Below are 20,000 nucleotides of genomic sequence, written 5' to 3'. Positions count from 1 at the left end.
TTATGTTGTCATTTAATTAACTATGGTAATTTGTTATGTTAATTCATCGTGTTCTAGAAATTAACCATTAATTATTTCCTGATTGCATCGAATTGGTAATTGTGTTGTATATTTACATTTTTAAAAATTTTATATGGATGCTGTTCCTCTTGGAAGTAAAACCTCCGCGTAGCTAGAAACAGGTTTAGGGATCCTCAAGGTCATGCCCCACTTCGCCTGCACACCGTAGTCTGAAGTTTCATTACTTACATTCCTGGACCAAATTGATATATGTATATATACTATGTAGAGAATTACATATTTGGACTCTGTCCCCTGGTCTGTGGTCTTACGTACATCCATTCTGGACTAGTAGTGTGAGGCAACAAGCTAGAACGTATCTTTTTACCTGAGATTATTGAGAGCCACATCCTTTACATTTGGACTTATAAATAGCCTTTATTTTTTTTTTTCTTCCAGAAGCCCAACCTTAGTAAAAAATATACCTACCAGTTTAGGCTATGGAGCAGCTCTGAATGCCAGCTTACAGGTAATATCATTAAATGTGCTTCCCATTATCCTCGGGTCTGAATGTTTCGGCTTTTTTTTTTTTTTTTTTTTTTTTTTGGCCTGGCTTTGTACTTAGGTGAGATTGTGATTATTCTTAATAGTTGGTTTATCATCCAAGTAAGTTGTAGTACCTAGTACTGTAGAAAGCACTGGTTCTAATTCAAGCTACTTTTGATGTGAAGAAGCAAGAAGGACACCCTGTGGCAAAATCTGGAACACTCGGTTTTCCTGCGAAGGCTAGATTGATAGAAGCTTTTGCAAATGCATGTGGCTGTGCATTAATATTTATCCAGGCTGTCATAAATGATTTCACATCGTAGTGTTGGGGAACATGGTGCTTGTGGCAAAAACTTTAAAGTTTAATTATAATATATAATTTTTATGCAGAGGAGGCAAATGTCAGGTCTTCTTTATTTTGAGTTAAGTTCTGGTCATTTTTAAACAGCGGAGCAACTGCTTGTATTATCTTGGGGTATTTCGCTATACGTGAGGATACACTATTTCATTATGTGGGATGCTGAAACCTGAGTGAGAAAGTTTGCTGGGAGAACTATTGTTTCAGTTGAACATCACACTTAATTTCCTTGGTATTGCTGCCACAAGTTGCCAGTTAGGGACGTTTGTCTTTCCCATACATTTTATTGAAATGCTTCTAAAATACCTGTATCAGAATTGAAACCCGTTAGAAGAAGATAGATGTTTTAAAAAGCATTTGGAAGGGCATTTCCAAAGTTGTCTCACACCCTCTTCATTTCACTAGGCTGCCTTGGCAGAGAGCAGTTTACCTTTGCTAAGTAACCCTGGACTGATCAATAACACCTCCAGCGGCCTGCTGCAGGCTGTCCACGAAGACCTCAATGGTTCCCTGGATCACATCGACAGCAATGGGAACAGCAGCCCGGGCTGCTCACCTCAGCCGCACATGTAAGTGGGGCTAACAGACTCCAAAAGGGGAAGAACCGATATTCCTATGCTTCTAGTATTTACTAGTCTTCTGAAGTTTTGAATGGTGGATAAGTAAAAAATACAAGTTTAAATGGAGTTAAACTGCACCGTGTTTGTGACACGGAAAAGTGTATCAGAACTGCTTTTAATAAACCTTTTAGATTCTCTCCAGTGTCCTATAATGATTGTACTAGCAGTCCTCTACAAATTCTTAGTACTACTAACATTCTCTTGGGAGTATAGCGGTGTCTAAGATGAGTCTCCATCTTATGGATCATTATCACAGTTTGGTTTGTATGGTCCAATAAGAATATTCATGATGGAACAAGTTGTCATAATTTTTACTACTGTTACAGGTCTCTAAACCATTTATGAACTGTAGTCAAATATTTCCCGTTTTTATAAACCGTAAAATGCAAAGTTTAACTGTTAGACACAGTTTATATAGAAGCTGGTAAAGTGTAACTTTTTGCCTGTCTTATAAATCAGTGTAATTACATATTCAACTTTAATTACTGGTGCGTCTGTATTGGCAAGGTTTATATGTTATATTTTATGCAAGACTACGATTCCTATTAATATTTAGCAGCTAACTATATCATTAATTACTCTAAAATCTTTCCCCTACCATCTTTTTAATGGAGCTGAGAGAGTAGATGTATTAAAAATTGATGTATTGTAGATTTCAGAAATGTGTGTGACACTTGAAAAAATGCCTGGCCTTATTCAATAGGCCAAGCATATCAGTTTCTTGTTTACTAAAAAGTATGGACCCTGCTAGAACTTAGAGTTCAGGAGGAAAAGTTAGAATCTGAATCCTGAACAATCCATTCAGTTGTTAGAATGAGTTTTAACTTAATGTCCATACTTCTGAGAGTTAAACATCACATACTTCTAATTTCAGGTTATTGAGGTAAGAACAGTACTTCCTCTCATTCTTATATTTTCCTCCCCTACTTTTGTACTAAATATCTAGTCAGAGGCCTGAAAGCGAAATATGGTCTTTCTAGCAGCCTATTTCCATTTGACATTTCACCGGATATTACTTTTGTTGATTTTTGAGACATCTCATTCTATTTGACATATTAATGCCTTTAAGACCATGTGCCTAATTGCTTTATAGCACTTTTACTCTATCGCCTTTGTGAAAAACACACGGTGAACATTAATATATTTTATCAGGTTCCAAACCATTACTTTTTCAAAATGGAAAAATTTGTCTTTTGGAAGTGTCTTTAGATGTGTTAAATAATACAAAAGAAGTGATAAAACTGGAAGTAGGGAGAACATATGGATATATGCTCCTAAGAGTAGTGGTGCTCTCACACAAGGCAAGTGAGCAATCCAACAGAAGTTTCTATATCCCTGCTTTATCCTCCCAGCCATGCAGTGGGTAGCTTGAGGCCTTTTACTTTCAGCCATTCTCCTGAGTATGCTGATGCTTGCTCCCTGTATTAAATGCTACAAGAATAAAACTTTAAAGAGCAAACAAGAGTTAGATGCTGTTTTCCCCCTTTAAAAAAGACCAATTTCAGAGAAATGAAATGTATTCCTAATAAAAGTGTTTCAGCTATTAATGCAACTCCTTGCGCTCCTATATGACATACAGGGGTTGTTATGAACGATATATAGAGGGTATGTAGGGAGGTGGTTTTTAAAACATATGTGTCCAGTGATAAGGATATTAAAATAAAAAATGAATGATTCAATACGATAGTTTATTAAACATTGTGTTTTAGAACCCGAAATAATAATTGGGCTAAATTACAGCATTATTAGGTTACTAGCATTTTTCGTTTGGCAATTGCTATTTTCGATTTTTTCGTTTTGTTATTTAGTTACGCTTTAATTATAAAATACCTCAGAAAAAATAGTGTGTGTAAAACAATATATAAAAATTGTATATTTAACTCCTGATGTGGTGCCACTATGGGCTTAGAAAACTAAGATGTTCTTAGTCAATATATCGTACATTTTATGCTTATATGAATTAGTGCATGTGAAAAATATTTATGTGTTTTTTCCATAGAGAGATAAAAGGAAAGCTTCCCTCAGCTTATTGGAAATAGATTTCAGAAAAGGCAAAAATTGGAGGAAGACCAAATCTTGTTTTTTCCTAAATTATATAAATTATAATCATGTTTAATTATCTTGCAGAATACTGAGTCAACATTCTCTCTTTGAATCTGTTTCTGCTGCGGTCATAAACGTTTTGTATGTTGGATGTCAAATATTATTGATGGAATGTCACTTCAGTATTCTATGTCTTCATCTTTATAGAGTTTTAAGATGCTCGGACTTAAAAAGCATTTTATGTACATTATTAGACAAAGGAAAATATTATCTAATTCGCTCCATCAAAATTTGTCTGCATATGGGCTTCCCTGGTGGCGCAGTGGTTGAGAGTCCACCTGCCGACGCAGGGGACACGGGTTCGTGCCCTGGTCCGGGAAGATCCCACATGCCGCGGAGCGGCTGGGCCCGTGAGCCATGGCCGCTGAGCCTGTGCTCCGCAACGGGAGAGGCCACAACAGTGAGAGGCCCGCGTACCGCCAAAAAAAAAAAAAAAAATTTGTCTGCATATAATTGAATGCACTTCAAAGTACTTTTTGAAAATTAAGCAGAAGTGAAAGAATTTTTTTACATTTCAGTAGCATAGTCATGTGTCCTGAAATGAAATCATGGTACTGGTCCTTGTTGTCATTGTTGTCATTGGTTGGGGGAGGGGAGGGAGTAAGTTAAGCTGATGCAACTGTTAGCAAGAGGCAGAGGGGCCTAGTGGTATTAGTATATGAGCTCTGGTGACAGACTGTGGTGGTTCCAGTCCCAGATTTAGCACTTAACAGCTGAGTACGATTTATTTGTTTCCTCAGTTTTCTCAGCTGAAAGTGAGGTAAGTCATAATAATATGTACCTCATAGGATTCTTGCAAATAAAACAAGTGCCTGGAATATAATAATTGCTCCCTGTGTCCCTCATAGTGCTGTATTCAGAGTTACTGATTTATATTACCTCTTGTAAAACCTCATTACTGCTGTAAAGGAGACCATAAACAATATAAAACAATTTTGCATTTTAATACATTTTTTGTAGGCTCTCCATAACTGTATGGTTACTTTCTTTGGTAGTCAGTCCCTTTGCTTTTCCTCCCACTTCCTCTTATAATTCATGAAGTAAGCAGATCCATAAGAAGTGAAAGAATGTGAGACAGGAATTTATGGTAGGCAGCACCTTACTCAGACTCAACGAGATAAGAGATTTTTGAGATAAGAAGATGTTACCTGAGGTTGGAGGCAACGAACAATCCAAATAGAATAATATCAGCCCAGAACAGGAGCTCACGATATCTGCCCGGAGAACATTGCATATGAGGTTTGACAGGAATGTAGAATATACCAAAGGAGACCAGACTATTGAATGCTTTAAATGTCAAGCTATGGTGTTTGTTTTGATCAGTATGGAACTTACTAATGTTATAAGCTTGGGTTTCACACGACCAGAGATGTGCTTTAGGAAGAGTAATCTGAACGTGTACTGAATGAAGCATGCCTGAATGAAACTCAGGTGAGGTAGGATATTCTGGAGTTGGGAGAGATTGGGAGCAGAAGATGAGTCCTTGCAGGATGTAGTATCTGACTTAAGTACAAGACAGCGAGTGGACAGCAAGGAATCCATACAAGTGCTGTGAAGAGAAATACAGAACAAGACAACTGATTGAATGCTGGGGGCAAAGAGGAAAATTAGGAAAAATCATAGCAACTGTAAAAGCCTGTGAAGAGAAATAGAGAGCACAAGAGGACGGGCTCAAGGGGGGAAATGGTGATGAATTCAGTATTATCCTACTTGCTGAATCCAAGAACGTAAATGTCCTTAGATTCAGGAAAAAACAAAATTGAAACTGTTTCTTCATTTAGTCTTTTTATTCAACTCCAGAATAGTAAAATAAAGTATTCCTGAGGTTGATAGAAAAGATGTTTTGAAGCTTTGGAAGAGTAGAATAACTATGGTTTAGTGCTTCTTATAAATTATTTTTAGAGAACAAGAAAGGCCAAATTATCATCCATATTCTTCATTTTGACGCTCCATATGTAACACTTCCCCGCACTGTGGCTTTCACTCTTAGAGTGCCCTGAATGAAGGCTTTTGCCAAATTAGTGCATTTATTTTGCCTTAACTCTTTGCCTTTCTTCCCTTTCCTTTTTCATTCTCCTCTCTTACCTAAATTCTACCTTTCCTTAAGGGCCTCATCCTATTTTTCCAGGCGGCTTTCCCAAGTAATTTTGCAGTCAGGACCTACATTCTGCTCCACATTTCTGAAGAGCTGGCTGCTTATATCATTATCTGGAACTAACGCAGTGTGTGTGTGTGTGTGTGTGTGTGTGTGTGTGTGTGTGGTCACGCACATGTGTGCTTGCACATGTGCATGCTCATTTTGCAGTTATCTCTGGCTTAATGGCAGGTCACTTAAGGACAAAGACTGGGTTTTAGACATATTATAGTATATGAAACCCCTGACACATTATACCATACAAAGTAAGCACTCAATAACCATGTGATAGTGATTATGAAGAATCAAATGGGAGGTAACAGTTAATGAGAAATGGTTTGACTTCACGAGGTAATTTCTCCAAAAGTACAATCCAGGATTCTCTTAGAACTCTGAAGAAGGGAGAAGAAGAGATTTTTAGGAAGAAGAGATAATGAAATCGAATGCTAGCTAAGAGATCTTTCTAAATATTGGCAGAGTGTGTTTGTGAACTTTTATTTTTAATTTTAATTATTTAGTTAATATGTATTTTATAATTGTCCAAAGTTATGTCAATAGCAAGTGACAGGCCTTCACCGCATTCGTGATTATCCTCCCAGAACTTGTTAAATTGTATTTATTTTGTTGAAGGGGAAATGAAAAAAAAAATTATTGCGATTAATACAGTATTAATCAGATGTATGTTCAAGAGGATTTTAGCAGAAAGTAGGACAGGTTAAAGTTAGGTGGAATAATACAGATTTTACCTAATAATTTTTTGAAATTGTTTTGACTCTTTTCGATCAAGTAGATTTCTAAAATTTATTTTCTGCTGCTGTTGTAAGAGATCTAGACCCATCATGGTCTGAACAAAAGTAAAGAATACTTCCTGTAAGAGTCTAAGTATCATTACAATTGATAATACTCTTCCCTTCTGCACCTCAGCGCCAATATTCCCTGATTACCTGACTTTTCAGAGTTTTATAGATTATAGATAAAATTACTTTAGATTCCTATTTTATACCGGTGTTTGCCTCTCATAAAAACTACCTGAAGAGTTAGGATTGATGCTATGTTCAGGTGGAAATAATTTGAACTTACTTTCTTCTCCCATGTGTTAGACTTAAATGAATGAAAAGAGAAGAAAACGTTTGGAGAAGACCTGGAAGGTGAACTCACACTGGTAGAATCAATCCATTTCCTTTCTCCTTCCAAACCTGAGGCAAAAGAGAAATTTAATGATGTACCCGCCATATTTAGTTCAAATCAGTTGTTTCTTTTTTATTAAGCAGTTGTTTCTCCTCACTCTCAGTAAGTTGGCCCAGGTTTGCCTTTTCTTTCTCTTATGAAAATGTTAAATGAGGTTCCCATTTTTATATTTTCAAATTTTGTTTCTAGAGATCAAAACGAATGTTCTTCCTGAGCTGGTTTTGTATGGAGGGCTCCACGCACAAAGCCTTCCATTGTCATGCCGTTCCCCTTTCTGATTATTAGAGTCTCCTACTGTTGAGTTTTCAGATCATTTCTTACGTGTCATTCCTGAATCCTCTTAGCCTCCGTGCCATTTCAAAGTTCTACTTGCTAATATTCTATATTAGTTGCAGGTGATTATTTTTTCTGCCTCTTATTAAAGCAAATGTTTGAAGTTTGCGAGTTAATGAACTTCTGTATAGAATCAGAATGTTAATATGGCTCATGTAAGACTAGAAAATATATTTGTTGTGTTCTTCGAAGCCAAAACTTTAGGGCAAGGAAATCAAGGTCTGCGGCATCGCACAAAAGGAGTAGTGTAGTGTTATTCCAGGACTACAATGGAGATCACATTAATCTTTTTTATTAACATGTTGAATGCACATTCTACACGCCCCAGAACTTTCCATGCATTGCATGTCCCAGTCAGTCATCCTTACAACACCCTCTGCTTCTTGAGAACCTCAGTTCGTTATACCACTCCAATGATAAACTTCAGCCTCTCCTAGCAATAATACTTTGCAACCAAAGACAGCTAAAAGGGACTGCTAGATGCCCATTTTGTGCAACAGTATTGAAAATCTAATATAAATTGTGAAGTGTCATGAAACATAATGAAAATGTTCAAGTATATAATATTACCTTTCTTCCTTCTATTCTCTGTGGCTGCCTTAAAATTTAAATTGCTGTTTGTAGGCACATGTAGAATTTGCAGACCCTACACCTTTGGTTGGTGATATTTTATATAAAATCCCTACAGATCTTAGATCTTTCTGTGGACAAAGGCATTTGAAATTGGAGTGGCTCTGTATATCAGAGGAAAGCAGTTGAAAGTGGCTGACAACTTGAACAAGTGGAATGCTCGTTGTTTTCATGCCTGTTAAGCCTGCACTATTTTTTGCTGATATTTTGGATCATTAAGTTGCATTAAGAAGAGCTCTAAACATAAAAGCATATTTTTGCTTTACATGTCTTCACAGATTTTTTTAATTCACAATTTTTCATTTATCTTTAATTTTTTTCCCCTAACATTTCTGGGCCTCATAATTTTATTCTGATTTAATTCTATTTTTATTTAACCTCTAAACTTTTTTATTAACTTTGCTAGTTAGCTTTGAGATCTCTTTCCAAAGCGATGGTACAGAACTTATGACTATGCCAGCTCTTTATTATCTCATCTTTTTTTTTAAGTGCTACAAGTATGGCTCAGTAGCCACTGTTCTTTTTTACATTATTCCAGTCCCCGTATGTGGCACTTACAGCTCATTCTAGTTCCTCCTAATAAAAAAGATCCTCCCAGAGATACATTGCCTTCAGCTAAAAAGTGCTGTATCCCCACCGTGCCAATAGTGGAAATTTGTGGGTTCCTGTAGGGTTTTAAAGGATTTTTATAGAACTATACAGATGGTATTTAAGTTTTCTGTTATGAATGCCCGCAATTTAGGCAAAGGGTGTCAGAAAACTTTTAGGTGACAGTATTGTAGCCTACTGCTTCTGTTTTATATCTAAAGAAGATACTTTGTTAGGAGGTACATCTTCCTTTGCACTAACACTATTTGAGCCTTAGAGGGTCAAAAAGTAATTGACTGAATTGTTTAAAAATTAATATTGTTATTCAGTATTTTTTCCTTCTAGTACCAGGAGAAAATACCATAGTACCATGTATACCCATATGGTATTTTAACTTCAGCTCTTGACATAGGGCTTAGGGAAGTGGATGTCTATTAGGCGATATGGGTATTTTATGACTAAAGGTATTTATTATGTAAAGTTGACGATCACTTCAGAATATTACTTAATGTGAAGATACTTTACATAAGAAATTATATTTTAATATGTGTTAAAATTATATTCATTTTGACTACTTTGGGAGAATTTTAAATTGACCTTTCAAATAAGTACAGCAATGTATTTTAAAACTTTGACACTAATAAACACAGTTTAAAACTTGATCTCAGGGTTCCTACATTCCATAAGTAGTTTCTATCATTAGGATAGAATTAAACAATTTATATAAGCAACAGATGACAAATAATTTCACATAACTAGTGGAAACTGACATTCTTCAGTTTGCTCAACATTATCTTAGTCTTTGAGCACTGAAAATGGTATAACATCAGCAAGACATTTAAAAGGCAGGAGCAGAAGTAATCATTGGTCACGTAATGTTATCTAACTCTTGATAAATTTACCATTTGCAACACTAAATCTCAGGTCCCTTTTGTTAATTAGCAGGTCAGAGAAAGACATAATCTACTAGATTTAGAATAAAAGATATTGTTTTTACTCCCTATTCCATTCTCGTGCTAAGATCTAACAGCATAGCTAAGCACAGTTCAGGAGGAAACTGAACATTGAGTCAGTCTTACGGTTTAATTTGAGCAAAGGAATAACTCCAGCAGAGCAGCCAGTCTCACAGATTAGATAGACCTAATGACACGAACCATATGTAATTCTGGTGAAGAGCCATCTCTGTCAAGATATCCAAGAAACAGCTTCACCAGGAGCGGGCAGTGAATGGGCAGCATCCCATCAGGGCAGCTTGGCAAAGGAAACAGACAACAGTCCAGAAAAGATGGGTGAGCCATGTCAGCGAGGGCTGCCCAGAGCCATACTATAGCCCAACTATAGGACTTTGAAGTCCTGATCTTCAAGGAATCAGAACCCTAATTATCAGTGAGAAATTAGAGAGAAACAGGAACATATACTTTGTGTGCCATATGCCCATCCTGACATTTCTGACTGAAACTTGGTCCAAGGAACAAGGCAAAAACGATTTTTGGATGAATGGTTCAAAGGAGTTTTGGAGCAGCAGCAAAGCTGACTGAATGGCCAAATGTCAAGATGTAATTTAGATTTTCTTTTATTTCTCTGACCACTAGATTAGAAATATAAAAGTCCTTAGATCTATACCTGAATGTTTACTGAAAGCTACCATTTATGAGACACAAAATGGAATGGTACCAATTGTATCTCAATGGGCAACTGTTTTGATTCTGAGGTTGAGCACAGTATATTTGTACTCCTCAATGAGCAAAGTAATTACATTTATATTTTCATTTTATTACAGCTGTTCTGATCACATCTATTACTTTTATAAATCAAATGGTAAATCTTAAAGAATTTAATTGTGCTTTTTATAATCTGCACTACAGCAAAACTATGTGAAATCATTTGGGAGTGAGCCTCCAAATCATGTAAAATCCAGTTTCTTTAAACAATGTTGTATAAATTTGAATAAATTATAATATAATGTTGAAGGTAAGGACAAGAAATCTTAGAGAAATTTCATATACATTTATATATATATATGCATGCGATTTATAAAATTAGGTTTCATTAACCTTAATCCACCTTTTTGTTATATTTCTTAGAACTTCTGTTGACTTTAAATAGAACTTTGGAACTCTACCTTGGGGTCAGATCTTTTGGGATGTAGAATAGAATTATAAAATGCATTCTTAAGAATGGCAGTGTGTAGCTTAGAAGAGAAAATGTTATTACAATTATCAGAATATAATATTCCTTTGCAATCAAACACTTAAATGGCTGCATTTTCTAGAAAGTAGAACATGGGAGTTACAAGATTTATTAAATATATTAGTATTAAAGTTGTATTCTGACTTCAAGATGAAAAATTAAAATTTATTTGGCTGTTTGTCCTTAGCCACAGTGAAAAGGTACGAGAAACTTTGTAGGGCATTTTCTAATTACATTCTGAATAAAGTAAACTAAACAAGGTATATATGGCATGAGGAATCATCACTCCAATTTTTCTATCCTCTTTTAATGGTTGTACATTTCTGAGAGGAGGAATATTTTCCTTTTCATCCAGAAATAAGCAGGAATTTTATCTACTGAACCGGAATAATGGTTCTGGGTACTGTCCTAATGGCAACTATGTTCAAACTCATCCAAATCAAAAGGAAGGTCAGTTCGTTCAACATAAGAATGTCTGTGGTAAATGTTAATTTACAAGAGAGAAAACAGTCTTGAAAAACAATAAAATTGGAAAAATATTGAATCATAGTAGTAAAGATCTGTTTTATAATTTCTTAATCGATAAAATAAGAGCTAATTTATCATTTCTAGCTGTTTTTAATTATATGACCTTATTCACTTCTGTACACGAGAATTAAATATTTCTCTAATGTGTGCTTTAATTTGGAATATAAAAATCTAGATTATAGTGAAAGAAATCAGAGTTATCATTTCAAAAGAATAAAATCATAAATAGGATTAATTAAATAATTTCTTAATGACTGTATAAATAACTTCAGTTGTTTAATTACTCACATTAGCCTAAGATCATTTCTCAGTTTAGAAAGTACTTGCAAAATGTTTTCTTTTAAAAGTAAACTTTTCCATTTAAAACTTTAGTTTCATTTTTTAGGTTATTTCTGTGATATGTTAAACTAAAATACTTCCTAAATAAAATATTACTCTAAAAGTTACAAATGTTTAATTTAAGAAATGTGAATTGTTTCTCATTTCAACCTGACTTTGTACAAATGGAGATACCTAAACTTGCAGTTTTTATAAATCTACCATTAAATTCCAAATATAATTATATCATTTCCTTGTACATATACTAGAAGGAAATGAGTAAAATTGAATTTCCACAATCTCCATTTTTCATATGCTTTCTGAATGAGCATCAATTATTTTACCAGTTTCCCTGTGAAACTTCTTTGGGAAAAAAATGACTTTTTAAAAATGTTTTATTTGGGCTTCCCTGGTGGCGCAGTGGTTGAGAGTCCGCCTGCCGATGCAGGGGACACGGGTTCATGCCCCGGTCCGGGAAGATCCCACATGCCGCGGAGTGGCTGGGCCCGTGAGCCATGGCCTCTGGGCCTGTGTGTCCGGAGCCTGTGCTCCGCAACGGGAAAGGCCGCAACAGTGAGAGGCCCGCGTACCGCAAAAAAAAAAAGAAAAAATGTTTTATTTGATGTGGTTATAGCTTCCAGGATAGCTACTCAAAAATAACGAACAAAACCAAAAAGTGAGCCATCATGAAACTAAATCTTCCATTTTAATAAAGGAGTCTGTGTTTGTATTTTGGAATCCATTTTACATCTCCAAAACAATGATACTTATGTGGTAAGCACGAAGGTTTTGCCATTGGCAAATTTGAACTAATTGAATAAAAATGTATTCAAACACATATGAAATTACAAAGTGGTAATCATACACTTTGATTTTTAAATGCTTATAATAGTTATCATTATTCATTCAACGGCTTTGTGCCAAGTACTAAATAGACATTGTAGACAGTTAAAAGGAAGTCTCATCTTCTCTAAGTATTTCCTTTTAATTACAAAATTTTTGATGCTATTTTGTGAGTCAAAACCTATGCAAATCAATGGACAGCCTTAGCCTGTAGCGATACTCAGTCTATTCTGATATTTTTTAATGTCATTAGTCAACAGTTAAGATATAACAATATATGAGATAACGAAGAATTTGTATGATTTGTAAACATTTTCTTTTAGAGTTAATCAATGTATCCCATGTAGGTTAAAGGTATACAAACTAAATTAAGTAGAAGTATCAAGAAACTTAAACGTCAAGAACTTTAATAAATCAGTATTGAGTAGGAAATAGATGTGTGGTTTAAGGTCTACACATATTTCAGTACGTTCAGTATGTTTCTCGGTGTACTGTATATATAAATTCATTTCACTGGATAAAGATTGCTATATTGGGCCAAATAAAATTATTTTTCATAGTAAAACTGAAGCGTGAAGACCTTAATGCTATTTCTGAGGATAGGTTTTTGACTGTTATCTGGGGAGTAACGTTTTTTATATTAATGATCCGCAGTTACTGATAGAAACATGTTATATCCTTCAGGTATGCTAGGGCAATTATTCTTATAGGATTTTTTTTTTTTTTTTTTTTGCGGTATGAGGGCCTCTCACTGCTGTGGCCTCTCCTGTTGCAGACCACAGGCTCCGGATGTGCAGGTTCTGTGGCCATGGCTCACGGACCCAGCTGCTCCATGGCATGTGGGATCTTCCTGGACTGGGGCACGAACCCATATCCCCTGCATTGGCAGGTGGACTCTCAACCACTGTGCCACCAGGGAAGCCCTCTTATAGGATTTTTAAGATGTATCATGTATCATATCTCATGTATCATGTTTATTACTCTTTTTCAATAAGTATATGTTATTTAATGTATTTAACTTTCTCTCGAACAACTAGGGTTATCTGAAGAAAGATATAAGGGGGTCTCCTAAAATGAGTAAACCACATAAAAACAATTTTACCTAGTCTTACCTTTAGTCTTGACTTGTAAATGTTTGATTAAATTAACTTTACATTGCCTGAAATCGCCCATATTGTAGAGATGAGCCATTAATTGTAAGTTTTTCTTCACAGCATTTGTTGACATCTATCATAACATTTAAGACTTAAAATTTTTATCATTAGTATTAAAAAATATTGTATTTATGAAGGGCCCAATCAAATTTACATTGTGCCACTGAATTACTCATAAATGATGACACTGTATAACTCTAAGATATTGCTCCCAGATTCCTGTCCAGTCTCATCCTACAAGTATTCCTCTCTAGGCAGATTGCCCATGCCAAGGCAAAAGAATGATCTATTCTCTTGATGATATCTAAATAAAGAAACACCATTGTGATTCTATAGTCTAACATCTATTGACTTAAACATGTTTTGAACATCTCAGTTTCAGAGAACTTTATTCATAGTACTTCCTTATTTTAAAGGAAAAATAGGAACAGTTTATAGGATCTTTTACTTAGTCTTAAATTAAGGAGAGAATGAAGACAATATACATTTCTCTAGAGAATATACAGTGTGATCACAATCAAAAAAGGTAAAGTTTTCCATTATAATTTGACTCTGCTGTAGGATGTTGGCAACAATAACATTTCTTCTGCCTTTCATTGATGCCTTGGGTACTTATAAATTTCACAAGGAGCAACACATTTCTTTAGGCAACAGATCAGTCTAGTAATGTAGCTAGTCCTCTCTTTGTGTTTTTGGTATATGCCATTATGAGGGTGGGCTGTAACACTGAGCAATTAAACTAGAGCATAAAATCCAACTGCTACTTTGCATTTCCTTCTGGTAGAAGCTTGGCAGGTTGAATAGAGCAGAGATGTTTCATTCATTTAAGTTGAATAAACGTTTCTTGAGCACCTATTATGTGCAACATAGTCTGTTGGAAACTGGCAGGTGATCTGTTATCTACAAAGAGGTAGAACTCTAATCGAGGGATGGATATGTACAAAGATAAGGAGGGAGTCCAAGTAAAGGAAGGAAGAGAGTTATAACCAAATTGCAAATTAAGTGTACATATGCACATGAAGAATCATGAAAATCTTCATGGAGGAGATAGCTTTGAGTTATGCTTAACATGAAATCAATTTTTAGGTTGAACTTTATGAAATTATTGATATTTGACTGGGTTCTTTTTTGCTTACAGAAATAGCAATCTTAAATTTTTCAACCTACATTAAGCAGAGATGAGGAAAGAGAAGATAGATACAAAGGATTTGAGTGTATGAGCAAAGGTGACTAAGACATAAAGCATGAGTCTCATTCAGAGAATAGATCATTCTTTTGCCTTGGCATGGACAATCTGCCTAGAGAGGAGACTGGATAGGAATTTGGGAACCATAGCTTAGAGTTCATTAATCTCCAAGCTGATGATAGGGTAGGGGCATTGAAAATTCACCAATTATTTGGAGATCCTTAGCAAGACCCTCAAGGGTATATGTTACCTACTTTTAAAAAGACTCACCCTTTTCTTCTTTGCTACTCGTCCCTGGGTATACTGTATTTTTTCACTTGAAAAAGTGTCCACACTTTTTTTATGCCATTTTCCCTCAATATTCAGTTTAAAATATATTTTTCTTTAAGATGACTTAAGAACTCAGACTGAAAATTAAAAACAAAATTTCCAGAGATCAAGTATCAGCAGCCTTTATGAACGTGGCCATTGCTTCTGCTAGCAACTTAATCACAATGAGGACTGTAGAGAAATTTGTTTCAAAATCTTCCCATCTTCTACTTTCCGATATCCAAGCATTCCAGGATCTGCTTCCCCTCTTCCTCGAGCGATTAAAATGACAAATATAAAGATTCATCAAAATTGAATGAGTTATGAAGAGTCATCATCTATTTTAACTTTTAGAATTTTTGACAGAGATTTAGGCTCTTCTGTCTTCTTGGTAGAGTGTAGAAGGGAACTATTTCACATACATATAAATTTAAAAGCAAGTATATACAAAACTTTTTAGTCCACAACCAATACCCTTAATTCTTCACTTCTCTCCACGTTTCTAATCCTGCTACCTTATTCCTGGCCATCATGACCTTATTACACTGTTTTAGTAAACTAGCTGGTTACCTTACCTCCAGTGGCCTACGTTCCATCTACGCTTTGCAAATTAATCCTCCTAAAACTCTTCTATCTTTTCACTGCCATGCTCAAAAACCATCAATAGCCCTTCAGCTGTCAGAGAATAAATTTTAAACTCCATAAATGCAACTCAAGGGCACTTCACCATCTGACCTTGTTCTGCTTTCTAACATATTTGTTTATCACCAACCCTTCTTTCCCCATGGCCTCTACACACTCTCAGCGTTCCTACAACACATATAAAATTCTCTATTTTTCCCATTTCCACTCAGAATGCCCTTTTCCTCAACTCTGCGTAATGAACATTTTCATATATTTCAAAGCCTACGTGAAGTGACAACTTCCTCCGTCATAGATCATTGACTGAATGCATTGCCAGAATTTCTCTCCCATCTTTCATAACACTTTGTCTGTTATGGTATAGATCACATTCTGCTTGGCATCGAAGTTACTTGTGTGTATGTCTTACTTCCTCTATACACTTGTGTGTATGTCTTACTTCCTCTATACTATTTTTAGTCTATTAGACTAAAAACTGTATGAGAACAGGAACCATTTTCTGTATCAGCCCCTAGACCAGTAGTTTGCAAATAATGTTTATTGAATTGATTTTTTCACTTCTAGCAAGAAGTAATGTTTATCCTTGTAGAAGTATTTCCATTTCAGCTACTGACTTTCAACCTTTCTGTCAGGAAGTATTAACAGACTTTATGTCTCTCCACCACTGAATACTTTCCCTCTAACTATCTAAAGAAGGTCCAAATAGCTTTCTAATTCTCCTAAGTGTAAATTACATCAAATTAGGAGGTTGGCTATTCCTTCTTCAAGCAAGAAATTTAAATCACTGCTTTTCTGTAGTAAGTAATAGGTAGTGGACTTGGAGTAGTTGAATTGGACATCTTGTGTTTCACTGACAGAACAATTTTTAAACTGTTCACAATTAATTCCTGGATTCTCGTTTAAATGAATACTCATTATCTACCAAATCGATAATTTGCTTTAAAATCAAAGATGAAGTTACTTCCAAATCCACTTAAAGGAACAGGACATATTTCATCAGGTTTAGAAGAACTACCGAAGTGACTGTCAAGGTAAATATGTCTACCTGCTGTCTCTGCCCTTCTATGCCAGAAGTTTGTACTCTTCTGTGATAACCTAGATGCTTGGTATGTATTAGGTGCCCAGTAAACAAATGAAGTGCTGGATAGATTATCCAATCCAGACTTCATAGACTCCTGCCTTAAGATACGTTACAAATAAGTCTATTTATTATCCTTTATTCAAGATCTCACAGATGAGACAATAAGAAATCAATTATTCCACTAGTTTTTTTTTTCTTTTTCTTCGTAAGTTAAGAAAAAAAAAAAAAACCTAAGTCCTCAGTTTCAATAGTTTCATTCTATTTGCTCAAAGTAGCTTCTACTTTACTTATCATTAAGGGCTCTATTAAGGACTGCAGCTTAATCTGTAAGACACCTCAAATCGAAACTGAAAGGAGCCGTGCATAAATTTCAAATCATGGAGGAAAAATGGCATGATGAATATCCAAGCCATCCACAATATATCTTCTTCAAACCCAGAAAGAGTTTTATCACCAGGATAGATAGTCAAGAATTTCTCTCGTCTGTCCATCTGAACTTGTTCTTCCTTTACTGTCTTTAATGAATTCCAGTAGGAGTATAGATGCTTTGGGATTCTGCTTAGAGGCAAATAATCTCTCCCAGCTGTTAACCCCTCCAGTATCACTTAATTGCTATTCCTCTTAGGACACTTATGGCTGGCAATTGTGTACATATTTGAGTGCATATTTCTCCCATACCAGACTGCAACTTCTTTGATAGATGTTTAAATGCCTCCACAGTGCCTTATATCTAGAGGGTACGTAATAAACGCATTAAAGTAATCATTGGCAATAGGAGATAATGATAATGTTATTGGCTTTTCCTGTCAAAGTGAGACTGATGCTCTTTATGCCATTATGGACACAGGCGACTTGACTCAACCCACAGCATTAAAAGAACTTTTGGCAGAAAATTTATTGTCTATCAGGCTTATATATATTGCTATGTCTCTTAAAATTTCCATATTTTAGTCAACTTTGAGTTCATCTATTTAAGGTTTCTCCAGCTGAATATATATTATCAGACTTCATAAACTTCAGTGTACATAGCACATGTGATGCAGGCCTGGACCATTCAATGCATGTATGTTAATGATTTCACTGACAAGTTATGATGAGGGAGGCCTGGGATGGGATGGCTGAGGAGTGTAAGTGCGGGGGCTCTGCCTACCAAACATTTCAACAATGGTCTTTCTACTTTGAAGTTTACTTTCCTCTGTTGATCTAAAAATGGTCAGAGACAGGACCTGAGATTTTGGCTTAGTGCCGTAGTGTTCAGGAATGTGTTAGTAAATAATTCTTTGGAATAATTATAGTAATATGTTGTGTTATTTTGTCCCTTTTATACCTTAAATGTACCTTTGAGGAAATGTAGCTAGTCAATACTTTAATAGCCCTAATGCCTGGCATTTGGTATGTGGGGCACTTATATCTTTGTTTTATGACTTTTCTGATATAGTAATAAAAGTCTTAATTTGTAGAAGGGCTAAAATGTTTTTAGAGCTAATTAAGTTCATACGTTGTTTAAAAAGCAATCCATGTACTTATACTATAACTTCTTCCAAAAAAGGATTTAAGGTTGTAATTATATCATGAGTGTATCTAACTCTGATCACTTATGAGCCAGTCACTGTTCCAAGTGTTTTGCATACACAAAAGATCATTTACTCCTCATAACTACTATGTAAAGTAGGTGCTTTATTATCTCTGCCTTATGAATAAAGAAACAGAGGCACAGAGACATTAAGTAACTTCCCCAAGGTCACACAGCTAGGAAGTAAAGGAGCCAGTGTTTAAACCCAAGCATTTTATCCTCAAAGCTCATTGAATTGTTAAACACTATAGTATTAACCACTTATCCACTGCTGCATGACTAGAGATTATAAATGAGGTGCCTAAATTATTCAAGATTACTTTATGCTACACTAATAAGTTAATCAAAATACTAAATACATAAAAATTATTGTATTAAATTATACCCTGTTAATTAAGAAACTTTATATGATTCAACTGGAGAAGAGGATATGTAAGGAGGAATTGGTGAGCACTGCATAGACAGGGAGTTACTTTAAAGGGTTTCCTTTATTTTATTTGAGTTGTCAGAGGAATTTCTTTGGTGAAGGGGAGCATTTTTCCTGGGAGAAAATCTAATTATCCTATAATAGAGTAACACATGGTATCCTGAAGAATTTGGAAAAATGAACACTACAGAGATAGCCCCTTTTTTTCCAGAGATAAATTAAATGACCCTCATATCCTATAATGGGAGGAAGAAGGGAAAGATACTGCTGATGGCTGCAGAAGAGACTAATTTCCGATTCATTCTACAACCCACCAAAGGCATGTGGTTTCCTTGGGTTTCATTTCCTTTGAATTGGCATACAGGACATGTGAAAACATGGAGCTCTCTGAGATCCAAAAGTGAGAAACCTAATATAAGTGGAGATAATCATGATAGAATTGTATTTTTATTGAAAAGGATTCCACCAATGTATAGGCATAGGTACTATAACTTTCAAGCAATTTTATTCCCTGGGATGCTTAAACTCCTCTTGCTACATTTTATTTCTTTTTTAGACATTGTATTGGTGGCAATCGGATATTTTTAAGAACTGAGCATTCATAATTATTGGCTGTGGTTTTAGTTTATTTTAGTAAATGAGCAGCCTAACACTGTAGCCTTAAGGGAAAATTTCATTTACATCTTTCTCAGGTCTGATACCTTGTTCACAAACTAATTCTGAGTGAAAGGATTCTAAGAACACTTAATTCCAGAGAGAAATTTTCTCTTTTATAGTTGATACAAATGAAACTCTTAATGCCTTGATGGCACATCGTTTATTCAGTTAACACATATTTACTAGGTGCTTGCTATGGATACAGCTCTCTTGATCTGTGAAGTTCATAGTCTAGTAGGCAAGACACAGTACAGCCACCACCAGAAAGAGTTCAGTACAGCACATGTGATAAAGGCAACGTGAGATAGCAAGAATAACCAGGTTGCAAGAAACAGTCCAGAGGCCAGTTGTATACTAGTCCTGGCTCTGCCTGTATTTATCATAACTCTTGGAAAGTTACTAATTTTTTCATCTGTAAAACAGGAGCATTGGATAAAATTATGTTTGATACAGTGTTAGGATTCCAAGATTCTATAGTTTTGGGTAACAGAATGATCCAAAAAAAAAAAAAATGCTTTGGAGGGTTGAAGTAGGAGGTCAGTGAAAGCCAGACAGGTCAAACAAACTCTTTAGAAGTAGATAAGATATAACT

At 35.3% G+C, this 20,000-nt stretch overlaps 1 protein-coding gene across 9 annotated transcripts in view; it reads left to right on the top strand.

Annotated features, from left to right (window-relative positions):
- FOXP2 (forkhead box P2) overlaps positions 1–20,000 on the top strand; it is a 538,178-nt gene that overhangs the window by 502,736 nt on the left and 15,442 nt on the right. For all 9 annotated transcript variants that reach the window (XM_089917495.1, XM_089917493.1, XM_089917494.1 and 6 more), the window contains 2 exons: positions 460–529; positions 1,310–1,473. In XM_089917495.1, coding sequence (XP_089773621.1) covers positions 460–529; positions 1,310–1,473 — 234 coding nt within the window. The remainder of the gene's footprint in view (positions 1–459; positions 530–1,309; positions 1,474–20,000) is intronic.

This window comes from Delphinapterus leucas, chromosome 9, assembly GCF_059928025.1.
Source record: "Delphinapterus leucas isolate spDelLeu-1000000601 "Yukka" chromosome 9, BTC_Dleu_Yukka2, whole genome shotgun sequence".
NCBI classification, from domain to species: Eukaryota; Metazoa; Chordata; class Mammalia; order Artiodactyla; family Monodontidae; genus Delphinapterus; species Delphinapterus leucas.
Note: the sequence above shows the minus strand (reverse complement) of the source record. Positions and strands in the feature narration are given on the sequence as shown.